We start from the raw sequence: 17,759 nt of genomic DNA, 5'->3' as shown, positions 1-17,759 counted from the left end.
GGGCCTCAAAACTGCCTCGGGGGCTCCTGAAAAGACGGGGGGACTCGGCCCTGTGCCCCTGCGAGGACCTGCTCCAGGCCACTCCCCCCCACACCCCGTTCCTCCCCCCAACACGCGGAAACCGGTGCCCGGCGCTAAGACCCAGCGGGCGCGGGGCCCCCCCGCGCGTCCGTCCTCCGGCCAGCGGGGCGGCCAGCGCCCGGCTCGGGAGAGCGCGCGGGCACGGCGGGGGCATGGGGCGGGCGGCGTGGGCACTGCTGTGGCTGCTGCTGGGCCGCGCCGGGGCGCAGTACGAGAAGTACAGCTTCCGCGGCTTCCCGCCCGAGGACCTGATGCCCCTGGCCACCGCCTACAGCCACGCGCTGGAGCAGTACGAGGGCGAGAGCTGGCGCGAGAGCGCGCGCTACCTGGAGGCGGCGCTGCGGCTGCACCGGCTGCTGCGGGACAGCGAGGCCTTCTGCCACGCCAACTGCAGCGGCCCCGCCGGCCCCGGCGCCGCGGCCCCGGGGCCCGAGCCCGCCCGCGCCGACGCCTGGGCCCGCGAGCTGCAGCTCTTCGGCCGCGTCCTGGCGCGCGCCGCCTGCCTGCGCCGCTGCCAGCGCTCGCTGCCCGCCTTCCAGGTGCCCTACCCGCCCCGGCAGCTGCTGCGCGACTTTCAGAGCCGCCTGCCCTACCAGTACCTGCACTACGCGCACTTCAAGGTGGGACGGGGCGGCGTGGACTCGGGACGTCCCCCGAGGCTCCCCGACGCCCGCCCGCCTGAGCCGCCCTGCCCCCGCCCCGCAGGCTAACCGGCTGGAGAAGGCGGTGGCCGCGGCCTACACCTTCCTGCAGAGGAACCCGAAGCATGAGCTCACCGCCAAGTATCTCAGCTACTACCGGGGGATGCTGGACTCCGAGGAGCCCCTCACCGACTTGGAAGCGCAGCCCTACGAGGTGGGCTGGAGCAGGGAACGGTGCAGGGCGCCTCCCTGACCTCCCCCACTGGTCCCGGGGAAGGTGTTGGGGTTCCCCTGACCCCCCACTTGCCACATTGCCCTCCAGGCCGTGTTCCTGCGGGCTGTGAAGCTCTACAACAGCGGCGATTTCCGCAGCAGCACGGAGGACATGGAGCGGGCTCTGGCGGAGTACCTGGCCGTCTTTGCCCGCTGTCTGGCCGGCTGTGAGGGGGCCCAAGAGCAGGTGGACTTCAAGGACTTCTACCCGGCCATAGCAGGTAGCCCCCACAAGTCACCCGTCACTCTCTGGGGGCCTTCACACGTGTTCATTCCACCCCGTGCTCAGCCTTCCTTGGGCTCAGGAAGCTGCAAGCCATACCCCCAACCCTGGCTGGGAGGCGTGAACAGATGGACATCGCAGAGCCCCTCCACTGGGTGCAGCAGGCTGCAGTCACCAGTGCTTGGGGTGCTGGATCTGCGTGCAGCCAGCTGGGGACATTCCTGGGCAGTCCCTGGAGTTTGGCTTCACAGTCCCCAAGGCACCAGGCAAGCCAGGTGCTGAGGTGGGAAAGAGCCAGACAGGAGTTTGCAGAAGTGACCCCTAGTCTGGGGTTCTTGAATGGCTCTCAGGTCTCAGGGTGCCTCAGCTAGGGACAGGGAAAACCCACCTATCATTCTCCTGGTGTTTGGGGGGAAAAGGGCCGCTCGTGACAGTGCTCAAGGGACGTGTTGTGCCAGGGTTGGAAACAAGTCTTCTGCATGCAGAGTGTCTGCGCAGCCCCTCCCCCCCACCCTCGTCTTCCCAGCCCGCTCCTGCAACCTGGGGCTCTCTACCTTTGGGGTCAGGGGAGTTTCAGTCAGCCCGCAGTCCTCCTCAGAGTCACCTGTCCTGCACTGAGAGCTGGACAGGCAACCTCCACTGGCAGGCTGGGGCAGCGTCCACACTCGTCTCCCCATCCTTGGGATAGAGGAGTTCATACAATACCCGCTACCCCCTCCCCAGACCTCTTTGCAGAATCTCTGCGGTGCAAGGTGGACTGCGAGACCGACCTGACCCCCAACGTGGGCGGCTACTTCGTGGAGAAGTTTGTGGCCACCATGTACCACTACCTGCAGTTCGCCTACTACAAGTGTGAGCCTGGGGGTTCGCAGAGGGGACGGTGGGGAGGAGAGGGGGAGCATCCCAGGAGCAGCTTTCCTTCAGAATCAGAATCAAGGGTTCTGGGGTGATGGGAGAAGGCTGGAGTGCCGGGCAGAGGGGTTAGGAAGCCTGGAGCTAGTGGGGGCTCAGGGGAGGGAACAGGGAACAGCCTGGGCCAGCTGCTGGCGCCTGACCACTTACAACAGTATTCTGCCCTTCTGCTTGTCTCATGTGATTTTCCACCAAGCCCTGCAGCTGACATTTCTGCACCCATTTTTCAGATGGGGAAGCTGAGGTTCAGGGAGGGCAAGGGGCGGCTGGAGGGTACATGATGGATAACAAGAAGCACCCCCACTCGAGGCTCTCCCGGCTTGAGGGTGATCCTGGTTTCAGCTGGCACTGGCATGCCATCCCCCGGACTCCTGCTGTGCAGGGATGCCTACATCGGTTCAGAGGCTGGAGGGACGGAGTTGGGGTGGAAGGGGCCGTGGAGGTACCTGGAGGCCCTTTCTGGTCCAGGCGGCAGAGGGCTAGAGGCCGGGCATCCTCCTCTGCTTTCCCTGTGCTAGCTGACTCTGCTTTGTGTCCTTGAGCAATTGCCTCACCTTTCCGGTCCTCATATTTCTTACCTAGACAAGGAGGCTTGACCAGAATGGTAGGACTCAAGCAAGGACTTTAGGGCCTGGCAGGCAGTAAGCACCCTGCACATTCTAGGGTGCACTGTTGGGTGGAAGGAGCGGTATTCGGAGAGGCGGGGAGGGGTGGGGTAGGGCTGAGTTGGGAGATGGGGGTGGTGGGGAGGCCGCTCTCCCTGAGCTGGGGAGTGTGGGTTGGTGGGTGGCGCCTCACTCCTGTCCTTCCTGCAGTGAACGACGTCCGCCAGGCGGCCCGCAGCGCAGCCAGCTTCATGCTCTTCGACCCCCACGACAGCGTCATGCAGCAGAACCTCGTGTATTACCGCTTCCACCGGGCCCGCTGGGGCCTGGAGGAGGAGGACTTCCGGCCCCGAGAGGTGGGCACTGCCGTAACACAGGCCAGAGTACAGCGGGGAGGGTGCTTGCCTTTGTACGTGGCCCACCTGGGTTCCATCCCGGCACCCCATAGGGTCCCCTGGGCTCCGCCAGGAGCTCCACAGAGGCAGAGTAACCCCAAGCACTGCCAAGTGTGGCCCCAACCCCACCACCCCCCCCCAAGAATCTTGATTTTTGCCAAATGAGCAGAAAGCTTGTCATAGGCGATGACTGGGGAGTCATAGATCAAACCCAGCTGCGCAGCTGTGGAGGCCAAGAACATTGCTGACCTTTGGGGAATCTCATGCCTCACCTGCAGATGGGGTGGTGGCACCTTGGTAAGCAGGTCGGCACAGCACAGGCTGTGGGAGGTAAAGTAACCTGTCCAGGGGCTGGAGAGAGAGTCCAGCAGGCTGAGCCTGGGGGAGCCCCAGGTCCCATCTCTAGCATCACGTGGTACCTGAGGCACTGAGGAAACGACCCAGAGTTAGGTATAACCCCTGAGCATCATGGACTATGGCCTCCCCCAAACAAACAAAAAACCCCCCAAATAACCTGTCTGCCCACCTCTCTCCAGGCTCATCTCCTCTCCTTTCCCAGCACCATTCCCCTCTACCTGCCACCTTGTTGGAGCAACTGAAAGAGTTCTTGGAGTCTAGGGCAAGTCTGGTAAAGAGAGGGCGCACGGGACCCCTCCCGACTTCCTTGCCCTTGGCAGACATTGCTAGTTGAGTTCAGTATGTCTTCTCACTGAGCCCTCAGAATCTTTTGTTTCTTTTGGATTTTGGGGGCCACACCCGGCAGTGCTCAGGACTTACTCCTGGTTCTGTGCTCAGGAGCCACTCTGGGGGCTCTCTGTGGTATTAGGGATAAAATTAAGGTCGGCTGTGTGCCAGGCAAGTGCCCCACATGCTGTACTCTCTCTGTAACCTAGGGTTTGGGGGCAAACCTGGCAATGCTCAGTGATTACTCCTGACTCTGCATTGAGTAATTACTCGTGGCGGTGCTCAGGGGACTATATGGGTTGCTGGGGATCGAACCTGGGTCAGCCAGAGGCAAGTCACAGCCCTCCCACTGTGCTATCGCCCAGGCCTCAGGATCTTAGCAGGGCTCTCCAAGCAGTTCCGTTTTCCAGCGCTGGGAAGAGCCAGGGGCCCAGCTTACTCGCCTGCTTCCTCTCCTTCCAGGAGGCCGTGCTGTACCACAACCAGACCACAGAGCTGCGGGAGCTTCTGGAGTTCGCAGAGCTGTACCTGCAGTCTGACGATGAGGTAGGGGCACCCAGCCCGCTGGGACAGGGATGCTGCGGGGACAGAGAGCCCATAGGCCTCTTTCTGGGCTATGCTCCAGTCCCAGCTCCCAGCCAGCTGTGGGGAAGCCAGAGAGTCCCTTTCCCTTAGCCCCTCAGTGGTGGATTCCCATGTCCACCTGGCTGTTCTCCTGGGCCCAGCTTCCAAGCACCTTCTCTAGGAAGCCCTGCCCGCATACCCTCACTCTCAAAGTGGTATCGTGGGTTTATTGTACCACTTTGATCCTTGTCACCTCCTTGGCAACCTGTCGACTGGACCTAGAGTTCCTTTTGGCCCATCCAGTCTTCAGGATGGTCCAGACAGGAGACCCAGTGACTCCCTGTCTTTCCCAAGTGTCTTTTCCAACTTGCTGCTTAGAAATGGACCTTGAGGGGCTGGAGCAATAATCCAGTAGGGAAGGTGCCTACCTTACATTTGTCTGATTCCGGGTTCGATCCCTGGCATCCCATATGGTCTCCCGAGCACCGCCAGAAGTGATTCCTGAGTGCAGAGCTAGGAATAACTCCCGAGCATCACCAGGTATGGCCCAGAAACAAAAAGAAAAAAAAAGAAAGAAAGAAGGAGTATGAGGGTCAAAGAGACAGTAGAGGAGTTAAGGCTCTCACTTTGCATGCGACCGACTCCAGTTCAATTCCTGACAACACATATGATCCCTAGAATACCTCCAGGGTTGGGGCCGGAGCAATAGTACAGTGGGTAGGGCATTTGCCTTGCATGCGGCCAATCCGTGTTCAATCCCCAGCATCCCATATGGTCCCTCAAGCACCGCCAGGAGTAATTTCTGAGTGCAGAGCCAGGAGTAACCCCTGAGCATCACTGGGTGTGACCCAAAAAGAAAAAAAATACCTCCAGGGTCCCCAGAACACTTCCAGGAGTGATCCCTGAGTGTCGAGCCAAGTGTGACTCACCTACCCACCCCAGATTAAGGAAACTGATTTTGAATGAACCAATGAATGATCCAGGGGGCCAGGATGGTGGGACCCCAGGATTGCCTAGATTCTCGGGAGGGTTGGAAAGCTTGAATTTCTCTGAGGCGTGCTGTTGAGAGCTTTGTCATCCATTTGTTCAGTCACCCACACATCACCACAGGGCGCAGTACCCCAACTTGGGTGTCAACTAGACTTGGTGCAGCTGACTGGCCTTCAGCCAAGTCTGGGAACACCCTTGAGCTTTTGTTCCTCCAGCCACCAAGTGGGGAAACTAATATCCCCCATCCATTGCAGTCGAAAGAAAATGAGAATGCACCAGAGTGTCAGTTTAGTGGGTCGGGTGTTTGCCTTGCATGTGGCTAATCCAAGTTTGGTCCCTGGTACCCCATACGGTTCCCCGAGCATCTCCAGGAATGATCACTGAGGACCACTTGGTGTGGCCCAAAAACAAAAGCAAAAAAAGAAGAAAGCGGGTGTTTTGCACATGGGAGCCGGTGTGATTCCCCCGTTTGTTGCCTGCTGTGGGTCCAACACTGCACACTGAGGGATGCACACACAGTCCCCTTCTTGGACAGCTTGTGGCCCAGTGCAGAGGCAGTGGGCAGCACGGGCACTGCAGGTGGGCAGGGCTCCACAACAACCAGCCTGTAGCCTAAAGGCACCCCCCACCCCAGGCTCCCAGAGCCCACACACGGCCCTGCAGTGTCCTGCCTGCCTGGGGTTACTGCTGAAGAGGACACTCTGGAGGCACTGAGGAGATGGCCCAAAGAACTGGAGTTCAGGGTTTGCAAGCAGGAGGTCTGGGATCTATCCCTGGCACCACATCGTCCCCTGAGCACCACTGGAAGTGACCCCCTGAGCACCCCAGAGCACTGCCAGGTGTGGCCCCCAAACAAATAAAAAAGTTTTAGGACCAGAGAGATAGTCCAGTGGGTAAGGTGCTTGCTTTGCATGCCACCAACCCAGGTGTCCCAAGCACTTCCAGGAGTGATTTCTTAGCACAGAGCCAGGAGTAAGCCCTGAGCACCATCAGGTTTACAAAACCAAACCAAAGGGGGGGGGGGGGGCAAAGAAATAGTACAGCAGATAGATTATTTGCCTTGCATGTGGCCAGCCTGGGTTCAATCCTAGCATCCCATCTGGACCCCCAAGCTAGCCAGGAGTTATCCTGAGTGCAGAGCCAGGAGTAACCCCTGAGCGCCGCTGGGTGTGGCAAGAAAAGAAAAGCAACCAAACAAAAGGTGGGCTTTGGAGAGGGTGGAACTAACCCTGTGCTCTGCTGCTTGCGCCGTGCCTGAGTTCCTGAGTCCACACTGTTTCTGCATGAGGCTGGGGGAGGAGGGACTTCGGGAGGGCAAGGGCCTGGACACTAACCTGGGCACGAACCTAGGCCACTGAAACTGGCTTCTCCCTGCTCTGGCCTGCTCTAGATGGAGCTGGAGGAGACAGACGCGCCCGCAGAGCCGGAGACCCCCCCATCAGATGCTGAGTTTGAAGGGGAGGGCGACTACGAGGAGGGCATCTATGCCGACTGGTGGCAGGAGCCGGATGCCAAGGGCGACGAGGCTGAGGCTGGTCAGTGACCTGGGTCCGGATGCAGTGGGGGGCTTCACCCTGAGAGCAACCCTGTCCTGCTTGTGGGTGGCGAGGGTCTTTCTTCCCAGAGCTGAGACCAGTTCAGACCCCTTCCGGAGAGCACCCATCGGGAGGGGTGCTCAACCCCAAAGTGCCCTCCTTTCCTTTCCAGACCTGGAACCTGAACTAGATTGAGAAGAAAGATCCCTGGATGGACACCTCAAAAGCTGGGGAAGCCTGGGGCCAGTGGCACCCCTCAGCCACCTGGACAGCAGCAAGAACTATTTATTAAAAATGTGCGATGGACAGAGCTGGCCAGGCCCCTCCTGTCCCCCCCCCCCCCCGCCCCGGGACCATGCTGCACCCCGTCCTGTCTCCTCTCTGGGTCCCTAGGTTGGAGGGGTGCAACCAACCCCTGCTACAGCCCCATTCCAGGCTACAGACTCTGGCTCCTTGTTGGCATCACAGCCCAATGGGCCAGAGAGGGGAAGTGGCATGGTTAGGAGCACTGCACCAGGAGTCCCCTGTGCCTTGCAGGCTGGCAGTGGGTGCTCAGTAAGTATTTCTTGTTGACTGGGTCTCAGCGCCTGGAGTCCAGTCGCCCGTGGGGAAAGTGGGCAGCGTGCAGATATTTCCCTCCCTTTGCGCGCGCGGACTGAAGGGGAGAGAGGGGTGCGGGGACGGGGTGGGGGCGGCAGGGTTCGTGCCTGAGCGAGCCTGTGCGGCTGCCACCCGCCGCCAGGGGGCGCGAGGCCTCAGCTCCCGTCGGACGCCCCGGAAGAGGGTTTCGCATTTCCACACTGGAAAGGTCTGGATTTGCCCAGCTGGGCGTGGTTGGGGCGGGGGGCTCTGACACCGACCTCACCTCCGAGCCTCAGTGCCCACACATGACGCTGACCCAGGTTCCTTGGAGCCAGAGGGTGCCTGCCCTGCCCCCTGCCCTTTCCCCTAGCTCCAGCGGGCCTGGGGACCCCGGCTTGGCAGATGGACGCGTGGGGCCCTTGGAGATGCACTTTGATGGCAGGAGACCTCACGGCGGCTGGATGGCCAGTCCCTCCCGTCCCTCGGGCTCCCAGGGGCAGAGCCCCGAGGTGTGGGGGCGAGGGCCGCGCCAGGCGGCTACAATCAGCAGTGCAAAAGGGGCCACGCGGGGCTAGGGCTATGCAGATGACGGTTGGGGTGGGGGGTTCCCTTTTATTGGGGTCGGTGGCCTTCCCTTCCCGTCGGAGGGTGGAATTCCAGCGGGGTCCGAGCCGTCCACATACCCGCCCTTGCCTGGGCCCCTCCGCCCCGTAGGTCCCGGCGAGCGCGTCTGCAGCGCCGGGTGGGGCCGCGGCTGGGGGCGCCGGTGACCTCACTCCTCCCCTCTCCCCCTTCCCAGGGGCGGGTGCGCCGGGCCGCGTCAGCGCTCCCGAGAGCGCCCAGGTGCCAGGGCTGCCGGGCCGCACCCCAGCCCTCCCGGGCCGCCGCGGCGTTGCCCGCTGCCCGCACCGAGGCCCCGCCCGGGTCTAGGCGGCGCTGCCCTCGGGGGCCCCCGGGAGCCCGGCGGGCGGGTGCGGGCCTGCGCGGGAGTGGGGGTGGGGGGATGGGGACGGCGGGAGCGCAGACCCCGGAGCCGCGGGGTCGCGGGCGGTTGCTTCGTCGTGGGAAGCTGCGCATGGGTCACCTCTCTACTGAGAGTCACTGGGCCCGCAGCCGCCCACCCGGGTTGAGAAGCCGAAGGTGGGGCCCTTGAGCCCGAAAAGAGTGATGCTGGGTAGGGTGGGGGGGTGGGGGCAGGGCAGTCCCCTGGGTGCAGCACGTCCCATTGCGCTCCCCGGCCCTCCCAGCCCACGTGCCTTACTCAGCTCCCCCTTCCCGGGCAGCTGCCAGCCCCTCCCGCCTCTCCCTGGTGCCCTGCCAGCTCCCCAAACCGGTGAGACCGAGTCCTGGCGTGGGCCCTCTGGGGCCCTTCAACCCATACATCCAGCTCCACCCAGTGTAGACACCTGGGTTCCCTCCACAGCCTCTTTCTTCCCGTCCTTCCCCCCTAGCACCCCAAAGACAGCCCAGAGAGCACAGGCTGCTGATAGGGTCAAACTCGCCCCCAGAGACCCTCCCCAAATAAGGGGAACACCAGGGTGCACTAGGTACCCCCTGTGTGGTAGGGGCTACTGGCTCTGCCCCTTGAGGCTAGAGATGACATGGGGACAAGCCCCCCTATATCAGAGCAGCCCAGAGGAGATGAGGGGTACAGGAGGGCTGGAGGGAGCAGCTAGAGACTGATCCTAGAGTCCTTCTGGCCCCCACTGTCAGCAGTGCGGGATCAGACTAGATGTGGGAGGTCTCTAAAACAGTCTTGCTGGGGTTGTATTGTCACGTACTCCCTCTGAGCCACATTCCTGGCCGACGGGGATCACGGCATCTTCCACTGTGTGAAAGGCTGCAGACCTCGGGGCGGGAGATCAAGAAAATGTTGGCAACCGTAAGCGGTGTCTGGGGCTGGAGAGATAGTATAGCAGGTAGCTTGGTTACATGCGGCCGACCCAGGTTCCATCTCTGTAATCCCCTACGGTCCTCCGAGCTCTACCAGTGATCCCTGAGCACTAGCTGGTGTGAAAACAAACATCACACAAGGAGTAAAATCAGCCCAGCGAGAGTCTGGGTGTTTGGTGGTGCTCGCCTGGATTGTCTCTGAGGTGGGAAGGGGTCACAAGTGGACAGTTTTAGAAGCTCTGAAATCCCTGCAAATTCCTTTGTGTTCCGCTGGGACTCTCTCCCCATTCGTGAGTAGATTTGAGGTCTCACCCTTCCTCCGCCCTGGAACACAGCGTCAGGCCAGGTCCAGTTAGGCGCTGGATCTAGGAACCTAACTATGATGGGGGATCATGATAGTCTCCGGCCCAAACCTTCCAGCCCTCCTCATCCACTCTGGACCCTCCTTCTCGCCTTCTCCTCCAGCTTCTCCCCAGGACAACCCGACAGGTGACCCCTACAAGGGACCCAGGTAGAGAAAAGAGCTCAAGCCCCCAGGCTGGGACTGAGTCTCAGCGAGCAAGCACCAAGGTGACTGAGGGTTGGCTACAGCGAGCACCCCCACCCCCAGACCCGACCTGGGACACATCACTCCATAATCACCACCTGCCTGGACCCACCTGGCGCCAGGGTGCCTGGATAGCATCTCTCCTGTCCCCCAAACAGCCCTTGAGGTGGAATGCCTCTCAGGCCTATGACTCAGGTGGGGAAACTGAGGTAAGGGGAGGCTATGCCTGCTTATTCACACACACACACACACACACACACACACACACACACTCACATTGATCTTGAATCTGAGGAAGCACACTCACTAAGCTAGATCACATGCACAGAAGTCAGGGAAACTTGACACTGGCCACTTAGGGGTCCCCTTTTCCATCTAGCCTTTTAGAAGCAAAGTGCTCTGCTAAGTTCCTGGAACAAAGATACAGGTGGTCAAGCAAGATGCCTTTTCCCTTGACCACATTTGGCTAAACCCTGGTGGCCTTCCTGAAGGAGGAGGCTGGACAGGGTCTGGGTTCTAGCCATCTGAGTGAGGAGTCTCATCTCTCTCCCTTGGTAGGCATGGGAAGCAGGAGGCCTTTGAGATGCCACACAGCTAGGAAGGACTGCCCATCACTGTGTTCTGCTCACTCACACAGGTGCAGAGTGAAAAGTCAGGAAGTGCTGCTGGTTCTCGGACTTTAACCTTTAGCACAATTTTATAACTCCCACTTTTTTTGTTGTTGTTATTACACTGGCATTCTCAAAAATAGAAATGTTTCAACGCTGGGAATTCCTGCTCCTCTCTGACTCCTGCCCCCTGCCCCCTTCCGATGGAGCTGGGTTCTCTGCGGCACCCTCAGTGATCCTGGAGGGGCGGGGCAAGCAGGCTTCCCCTCCCCCATGCCGCCACCGGATTCTCTGCTCCAGCCATAAATTACCCAGGAGCTGGAAGCTGGCTGTGGCTTCATCAGGATGAAGCCTGATGAAATATTCAGGGTCTCAGAGCTGCGCTTGGGTTCCCTGGCGGCCACAGAAAGGGGGTGGGGGTGTGGGGAAGGGATAAATGTTCAAGGTCTGGGCGCCTCTGAGTCCTGGTCCCAAGTCCCTTCAAATTGGGGTTCAGACCCTTAGGTGAAGTCGTAAGGGCTCCTGGGGGACCCTTAAAGGAAATGAGCAGAGGCCCTGACCTGGACCCCAGCTCTGTGCCACTGTCTCACCCCACTGTGTTCTCAGTACCCGAGAGAGAGGACGGGGCGGGGGAAGGTGCCTGCCTTGCTTGCTTTGTGTGTATGTGTGGATAGCCTGGGTTCGATCCCCAGCAATGCATAGAGCCCCCCGAAACCCACCAGGAGTGATCCTGAGCACTGAGCCAGGACTCAGCCCTGGTGAACTGCCTATGTGACCAAAAAAAAAAAAAAGATTTTTCTGATTAGCTTCTTCTCCTTTCTTACATTCATGTTTCCCTGGGCTGGGAAGAGGCAGAAAGAAATTGTGGGAAGAAGTGGACTGGTGGACGTTCAAGTCCCCAGCCATGCTGGGGATTTGCTTGTGGGAACTTAGAGGCGACTGACTGCTGCCTCAGTTTCCCCATGTGAAACCTCCCATACGGGGAAGGAGCCTCTGATTAGGTTACTCTTCCCAAAGACTCTGGACAGACATGGGAGAAACTCCGTGTGTGTGTGTGTGTGTGTGTGTGTGTGTGTGTGTGTGTGTGTGTGGCCTCATTGGCCAGAGCACCTGTCTGGGCAAGCAGCAGGCATCTCTCCTGGCTGGTTGGGGCAGGCCAGCTGACAGGGAGGGTGGGGCTCTGGCTGTGTCAGCCTGTGAGCAAAAAGGGGGGGTGACTCAGGTGAAGATGCCTAGCCACCTCCCTTTCCCACTCGCCCAGCCACTCAGGAAGAAGAGGGGAATCTCATCCAGGTGCTTGCAGTCTACCCATTGGGCTCCTGACTTCCTGAAACTGCCAATGGGGGTAGGGGGCCTCCCTCCTTCAGTCTCCTGGGCCTGCACTGGCCCCTGGTAACTAACTCCCTGGCAATGCTATTCCTGGTGCTCCCTATCTGTGTTTTCTCCCTTCCACATTCCATCCCGCCCACATACTTGCAGGGCAGTGTCCCTGGAGCTCCCTGTCTGTTCAGGGCCCTCCCTGCCAGCTGGGCACACACCCACAGCTATCCACAGGATCATGGGTAGCCTCTGGCCCGGGATCCTCGCGGACAAAGGGCAGCACAAAGGCAGGAGGGCCCAGGCCTGTGCCAGCCTCGCCAGCCTGACTCCCACCAGAAAACCTGGGGAACTCTGACTCTTCTGCAGCCAATGCCCTCTCCTTAGTTCTGAAGAGGTCCCCATGGCAAGTCCCTGTTTCCCCAGCAGGCAGGGGACAGGCATGCATGAGAGGGCCCTCCACTCACCTGGGAGCTATGTCACCAACGGAGCTCATACAGCTGCCATGTACACTGCACGATTACTTCCCTGTAGCCTCAAGAACAGCCCGAAGGGACTGGAGTTATAGTTCAGTGGATAGGGCACAGACCTTGCATGCAGCCTACCCAGGTTTGATTCCTGGTATCCAATATGGTTCCCTGAGCCCCACCAGGAGTATTCCCTGAACACAGAGCCAGGAGGAAGATGAGAGCATAGCTGAGTGTGGCCCCAACCCCAAAGACATAGAAAGAGAGCAGGATGAAACACAATTCTCAGACCCTTCTCTGAAAATGGCAGCAACCTGGCCCCTGGCCCTGGGCCTCTTCCCTTCCTGTCCCATTCCTGGATCCCTCAGTGAAGGCACATGTGTATAATACATGTGAAGGGCACATGAGCATAATACATGTGAAGGCACCAGCTCACAGATCAGTGCTCTGCCTGTTTGCCCCGTAACTGGTCTGTTGGTCTCGGGTAGGTACTTGCCCCAGAGCGTTGCTGCAGCTGTTTGGAGAAAAGGTACGACCGCAGCCTCTAGAAGACCAGAACCCTAGAATGGCTTCTGGACCAGAAGGGAAGAGGCTGCTTGATTTGCCTTTTTTTTTTTTTTTGCCTTTTGGGTCACGCCCAGCGATGCTCAGGGGTCACTTCTGGCTCTGCACTCAGGAACCACTCCTGGCGGTGCTCGGGGGATCACATGGGACACCGGGGATCGAACCTGGGTGGGCCGCGTGCAAGGCAAATACCCTACCCACTGTGCTATCACTCTGGCCCCTTGACTTGCCTTTTGTGGATGGTCCCGACAGAGCTGGGGAGGAGACATCCAGAGGTCAGCAGCCCTGGAACTTCTCTCCACATGCCGGGTTCCATTGTCTTTGATCCTGCCTGCCATCCTCAGGACTTCCGGTGGCTTTCCCAGGCCCTGACCAGGGCAGAGCTTTGGGATGAAGGGAAGGAATGTCACCAGCCTGCAGATGAGCAGCCTGCCTCACAGAGCTGCTGTTCCAAGGACCCCAGAGAGAAGAGTGTGTGTGTGTGTGTGTGTGTGTGTGTGTGTGTGTGGTATGGTGTGGTGTGGTATACACAGTGTGTGGTGAATGGTTTGTGCTGTATGTGGTGGTGTATATACTTGTGTGTGTATATTGTATGGTATCTTTAGTTGTATGGGATGGTGTGTGTGATTTAGGTGCAAAGTGTGTGGTGTGTAGTTTGTGGTATGCATGGTTATTGGTGTGTATGTGTTGTTTGTTCAGTATGTGGTGTATATAAAGTATGCTGTGAGGGTACATGATATGTGTGGTATTTTGATGTATGTGTGGTGTGGAGACATGTGTATGTGTTATATGAGATGTACAGTATGTGTAGTATGTATAGTCTGTGTTTGGTGGGTTGGGATATATAGGATGTGTGTTGTTCAGGGGTGCACACATGATGACATAATGTGTGGTTTTGTAGTGTACAGTGTGTGTAGTGTGTGGTGTATTTAGTGTGTGTAGTGTTGCTGTGGTATGTGGAGTGTTGGTAAGTGTGTTGGGTATTTAGTGTGTGTTTGGTGTGGGGTATGTGGAGTTGTGGAGTGTGTTGTGTGTAGAGTGTAGTGGTAATGTGTTGTGGTAATGTCTGTTGTATGGTGTATGTGCTGAGTGGAGTGTGTGTGTGGCATGTGTGGTTGTGTGGTATGTGTGTATGTTGGGATCAGAACGCAGACATGTCTGCTGTCTATGTTACCAGGTGGGGCCAACTCCGAGGTGTGCACAGGAAAGTTCTGTGTATCTGTGTGTAAATCCTGTGGAAGGGCCGTCACAGAGAAACAGCAGCGTCTGAGAGAGAATAAACTCTCCCGCCCCTTATATGGCCCAGCGGCCTCGTGGGGGGATGACAGGAAGCCGATGAGCAAGGAGGGCGCCTGGCTGTGGTCCACCTTCTCTGAGGATGCGCCTCTGCAGCCCAGTCGGCCCCTCCCTGGCGTCCTGTGCCAGTTATTTCAGTGGGCAGCTGGGATGGGTCTCCTGCTGCCCTTTCCTTCCTTCCTCCAGGCTCAGCAGGCTGCCCGGCTGCCAGCCTGCGTTAACTATTTGTGTAGTTACCCTTCGGACCATTTCACACATCCACAGAGCTTTGGGAAAGAGAATGAAGTTCAAGGCAGGACTAGGGATGGAGGCCAGACCCGAGAAGGCACTTACCAGGCTTAGGATAAGGAGACCCGTACCACATGGCAGTTTGGAGCATCACCTGTTTTTTTCTTTTTAAAGTGGGTGGGGAGACTGGGCCAAGCCAGTCTGTGCTCAGGGCTTTCTCTGACTCTGCTCTCAGGAATTATTCCTGGTGGTGCTTGGGGGACCATATAGGATGCCGGGGATCAAACCCAGATGATCTGTATGCAAGGCAAGCTCCTTACCCACTGTACTTTCTCCTCAGCCCTGGAGCGTCACCTTTCTGGGAGATCTTTTTTACAGAAACTTCCAGACTTGGAGGCAGGGGACTGAATGGTCTCGTGGCCTTTCCTTCAGACTCACCTACAGACCACTCTCCCCACTCTGCAAATGTATCCCCCTCCCGAGAGATGATTCTTTTCTGAATCTTCTAGAGAGTTCTTCTGTGCCTGGCAGGCACACAGTAGGAGCTTAATAAATGTGCAGGAAAATTCCTGGCTCTGGGAAAAGGCTCAGTTCTCAGTTCTGTGCTGTGGTGCAGCCTCCACCCAGTGCCATCCCAAGAGCTTAGTTTTGGGGCTGGCATGTTGCAACCTGTTCGGGTTGAGACACTTGGGGAGTATTCACAGAGACACACACATAGACACACACACACGTTTCATTCTGGAGCCTGGGTTTTGTCCCTCCACCCTCTGCTGACATCCCGCCCTACGTGGCCTCTTGGAAAGAGTCAGGCCGGGCAGGGAGTATGAGTGTATGAGTAAGGGGGTGAGGGGAGGCGGCATGGGAATGAGATGATGGGCAGCTGGCTGGGACAGGGCTCAAGTATGAAAAGGTTTGAAAGGGAGCAGGAGCAGAGCCCGGGTGCTAGTACAGCAGATAGGGAACTTGCCTTGCATACCACTGACCTGTGTTCAATCCTGGGCATTCCATATGGTCCTCCGAGCCTCACCAGGAGTGATCCCTGAGCACGGGGCCAGGAGCAAGCTCTGAGCACCATCAGGTGTGGCCCCCCCAAAACAAACAAAAAACCCGAACAAAAAAGAGAGCAGGAGCGAAGAAAGGAAAAGAGGTCGAAGGCAGGGATCCAGGTGGATGGGTTGGTAACTGCTAAGGGAGATTGAGGGACCCCATGCCCCACCAGGGAGACTTCTTGGGTGTCACCTGTTTCAGAAATGGGACTCTTATTTTTTGGGGGGGAAGTAGGGGTCTACACCCAGCAGTACTCCTGGCTCTGTGTTCAGGGATCATTCCTGGAGTTGCTCAGGGGGCCATATGAGATGCTGGGGAAGAAATCTTACCTGCAGTCCTATCTCTCTGGCCCAGAAGTGGCAGTTTTTGGCAAGTATTCCTGTCTCTGCTGGGGAAAGTGGTCAAGAGAGCTGCAGGGATACCTCCACCCAGTTCATTCCATGTGCTAGTTTGAGGCTATAAGGCTTTTTTTTTGAAAGGCAGACCTTTTCAAAACAACTGCTCCCCATCCCTCCCCTCTCCCCATAGGATGGCTCAGGTGACCTGTTGACATCTTCCACTCTGTGATCCCTTTGAAGGTGGGGGTCATTTTGATGTTCCGTGTTTTGAGGTTGAACCTAATGCCTCATCTAAACTGCTGATGTCACGACTTAAAGGATTGGTGAAGGGATATTTGTAGGACTCGAGCACTGGGCAGCCACCAGTGGACATTCATCCATCAGTCACTTAAAGACCCCTAGCTTCCTAACACACCCAGCCCATGGGGAAGAGCACCCTGCTAACTTACGGGACACTTCTGCAACAGGGGACTCAGTGCTCCACTTTTTAATTGAATCCAGTGAGATACACAGTTACAAAGTTGTTCATGATTGGGTTGAAGTTATATAAGGTTCCAACACCTGCCCCTTCACCAGTGTACATTTCCCACTACCAATGTCTCCAGTTCACCTGCCTTCACCTCTATGGCAGGCACCTCTCTCTCTCTCTCTCTCTCTCTCTCTCTCTCTCTCTCTCTCTCTCTCTCTCTCTCTCTCTTCCAGTGCTGATTTATTTTAAATTAGCTGCCTGCTCCCCCTCCTCAAATTCCTTACATAAATCCTTCCTCTAATCCTCGTTCCAAATCCTCACCCTTCTGTTTCTCCTTGGAAAATCTGTTTTCTGCCTTTCTCTCAGCCTGTCCCCACTGAGTTGACATTTTATGTCTTTGCTGTTGTTCCACCAGAAGGACATGTGGTTCGGTGAGTCTTGAAATTAGAATAATGGGGGCCCTAGTTTGGGATGTGCCACTTCATGCTTTGTGATATCCCTGAACCTCAGTTTCTTCATCTTTAAAATTAGATCATTTTGGGATTAGAGAGATAGTACAGAGGGTAGAGGGTTTGCCTCACACGTGACCGACCCAGATTCAATTCCAGCATCCTATATGGTCCCCCTGAGTACCACTAGGAGTAATTCCTCAACTCAGAGCCAGAAGTAACGCCTGAGCATCACTGGATGTGGCCCAAAATCTTAAAAATAAATCATTTTTCCTGTTCTAACAATTTTTCAGAAACGTCAGGAGAATAGGTTTTAAATTCCATTTTATTAATTTAAGTTTGCACATTTAGTGATTGTTCAAGTGATTTTCCAAACTTTTACTTCATTTGTTTCCTCAAACACTTCTGAGAGAGATGCAGATAATGCACCCATTCTATGGATTTGGAGAAGCAGGGTAAACGTTGAACTAAGTGACCTTAAAACCACAAAGATCTTGTGGCAGAACCCAGACTCAGGTTTCCTGATTCTAAATTCCAAAAGCATCTGTTTTGTGGGGGAGGGGACGTTCCCACTCAGCAAAAAAGCCTATGAAATGCTCTACAAATATGTTATCACCACTTTGCGGCATGGGTGAATAAGCCTGAAGAAGCATCGTGCCTGACGCTGAGTTGGCTGGCCGGCGAGGGCGTCTGTCCTTTCCCACGGCGCCCCCTGAGTCACCTGTTGGGCAGGTAGGGGGAAGGGGAGAGTACTCAAGTCTTACCTGCTCCTAGTTAGGGTGGGGCAAGACACACCCCGTCCCTTCCATTGGCTCTTTCTTGAGTCCTACTGACAGTTTCTTTCCCAATCAGGAGCAAGTAACTTTCTCTCTGCCAATAGGTGCAGAGTTAGGATGGAACCTCAACTTGGAGGCCGTCCCCAGAGCCGACTGGCGGTCCCTGGGGCCAATGGCCAGCGAATAAACAGAGGCGGAGGGGGGGGAAGGGGACTGGGAGTGAGGCTCCGCCTCCCGGTGGGACAGTCAGGCGGGACGACCAATGAGCCCGCGCC

General features: G+C 57.4%; 1 protein-coding gene across 1 annotated transcript; it reads left to right on the top strand.

Moving 5' to 3' along the window:
* The first annotated feature begins 191 nt into the window (after nucleotides 1–191).
* P3H4 (prolyl 3-hydroxylase family member 4 (inactive)) lies at nucleotides 192–7,213 on the top strand. The gene is made up of 8 exons (XM_056128212.1): nucleotides 192–701; nucleotides 787–936; nucleotides 1,045–1,216; nucleotides 1,942–2,070; nucleotides 2,946–3,091; nucleotides 4,277–4,360; nucleotides 6,759–6,903; nucleotides 7,076–7,213. The coding sequence occupies exons 1-8, from the start codon at nucleotides 234–236 to the stop codon at nucleotides 7,096–7,098; spliced, it is 1,317 nt and encodes a 438-aa protein (XP_055984187.1). The 5' UTR covers nucleotides 192–233; the 3' UTR covers nucleotides 7,099–7,213.
* The last annotated feature ends 10,546 nt before the right edge of the window (nucleotides 7,214–17,759 follow it).

This window comes from Sorex fumeus, unplaced genomic scaffold (assembly GCF_029834395.1).
Source record: "Sorex fumeus unplaced genomic scaffold, SorFum_2.1 ptg000063l, whole genome shotgun sequence".
NCBI lineage: Eukaryota > Metazoa > Chordata > Mammalia > Eulipotyphla > Soricidae > Sorex > Sorex fumeus.
The sequence above is the reverse complement of the archived record's forward strand: the minus strand, read 5'-3'. Positions and strand labels throughout refer to the sequence as shown.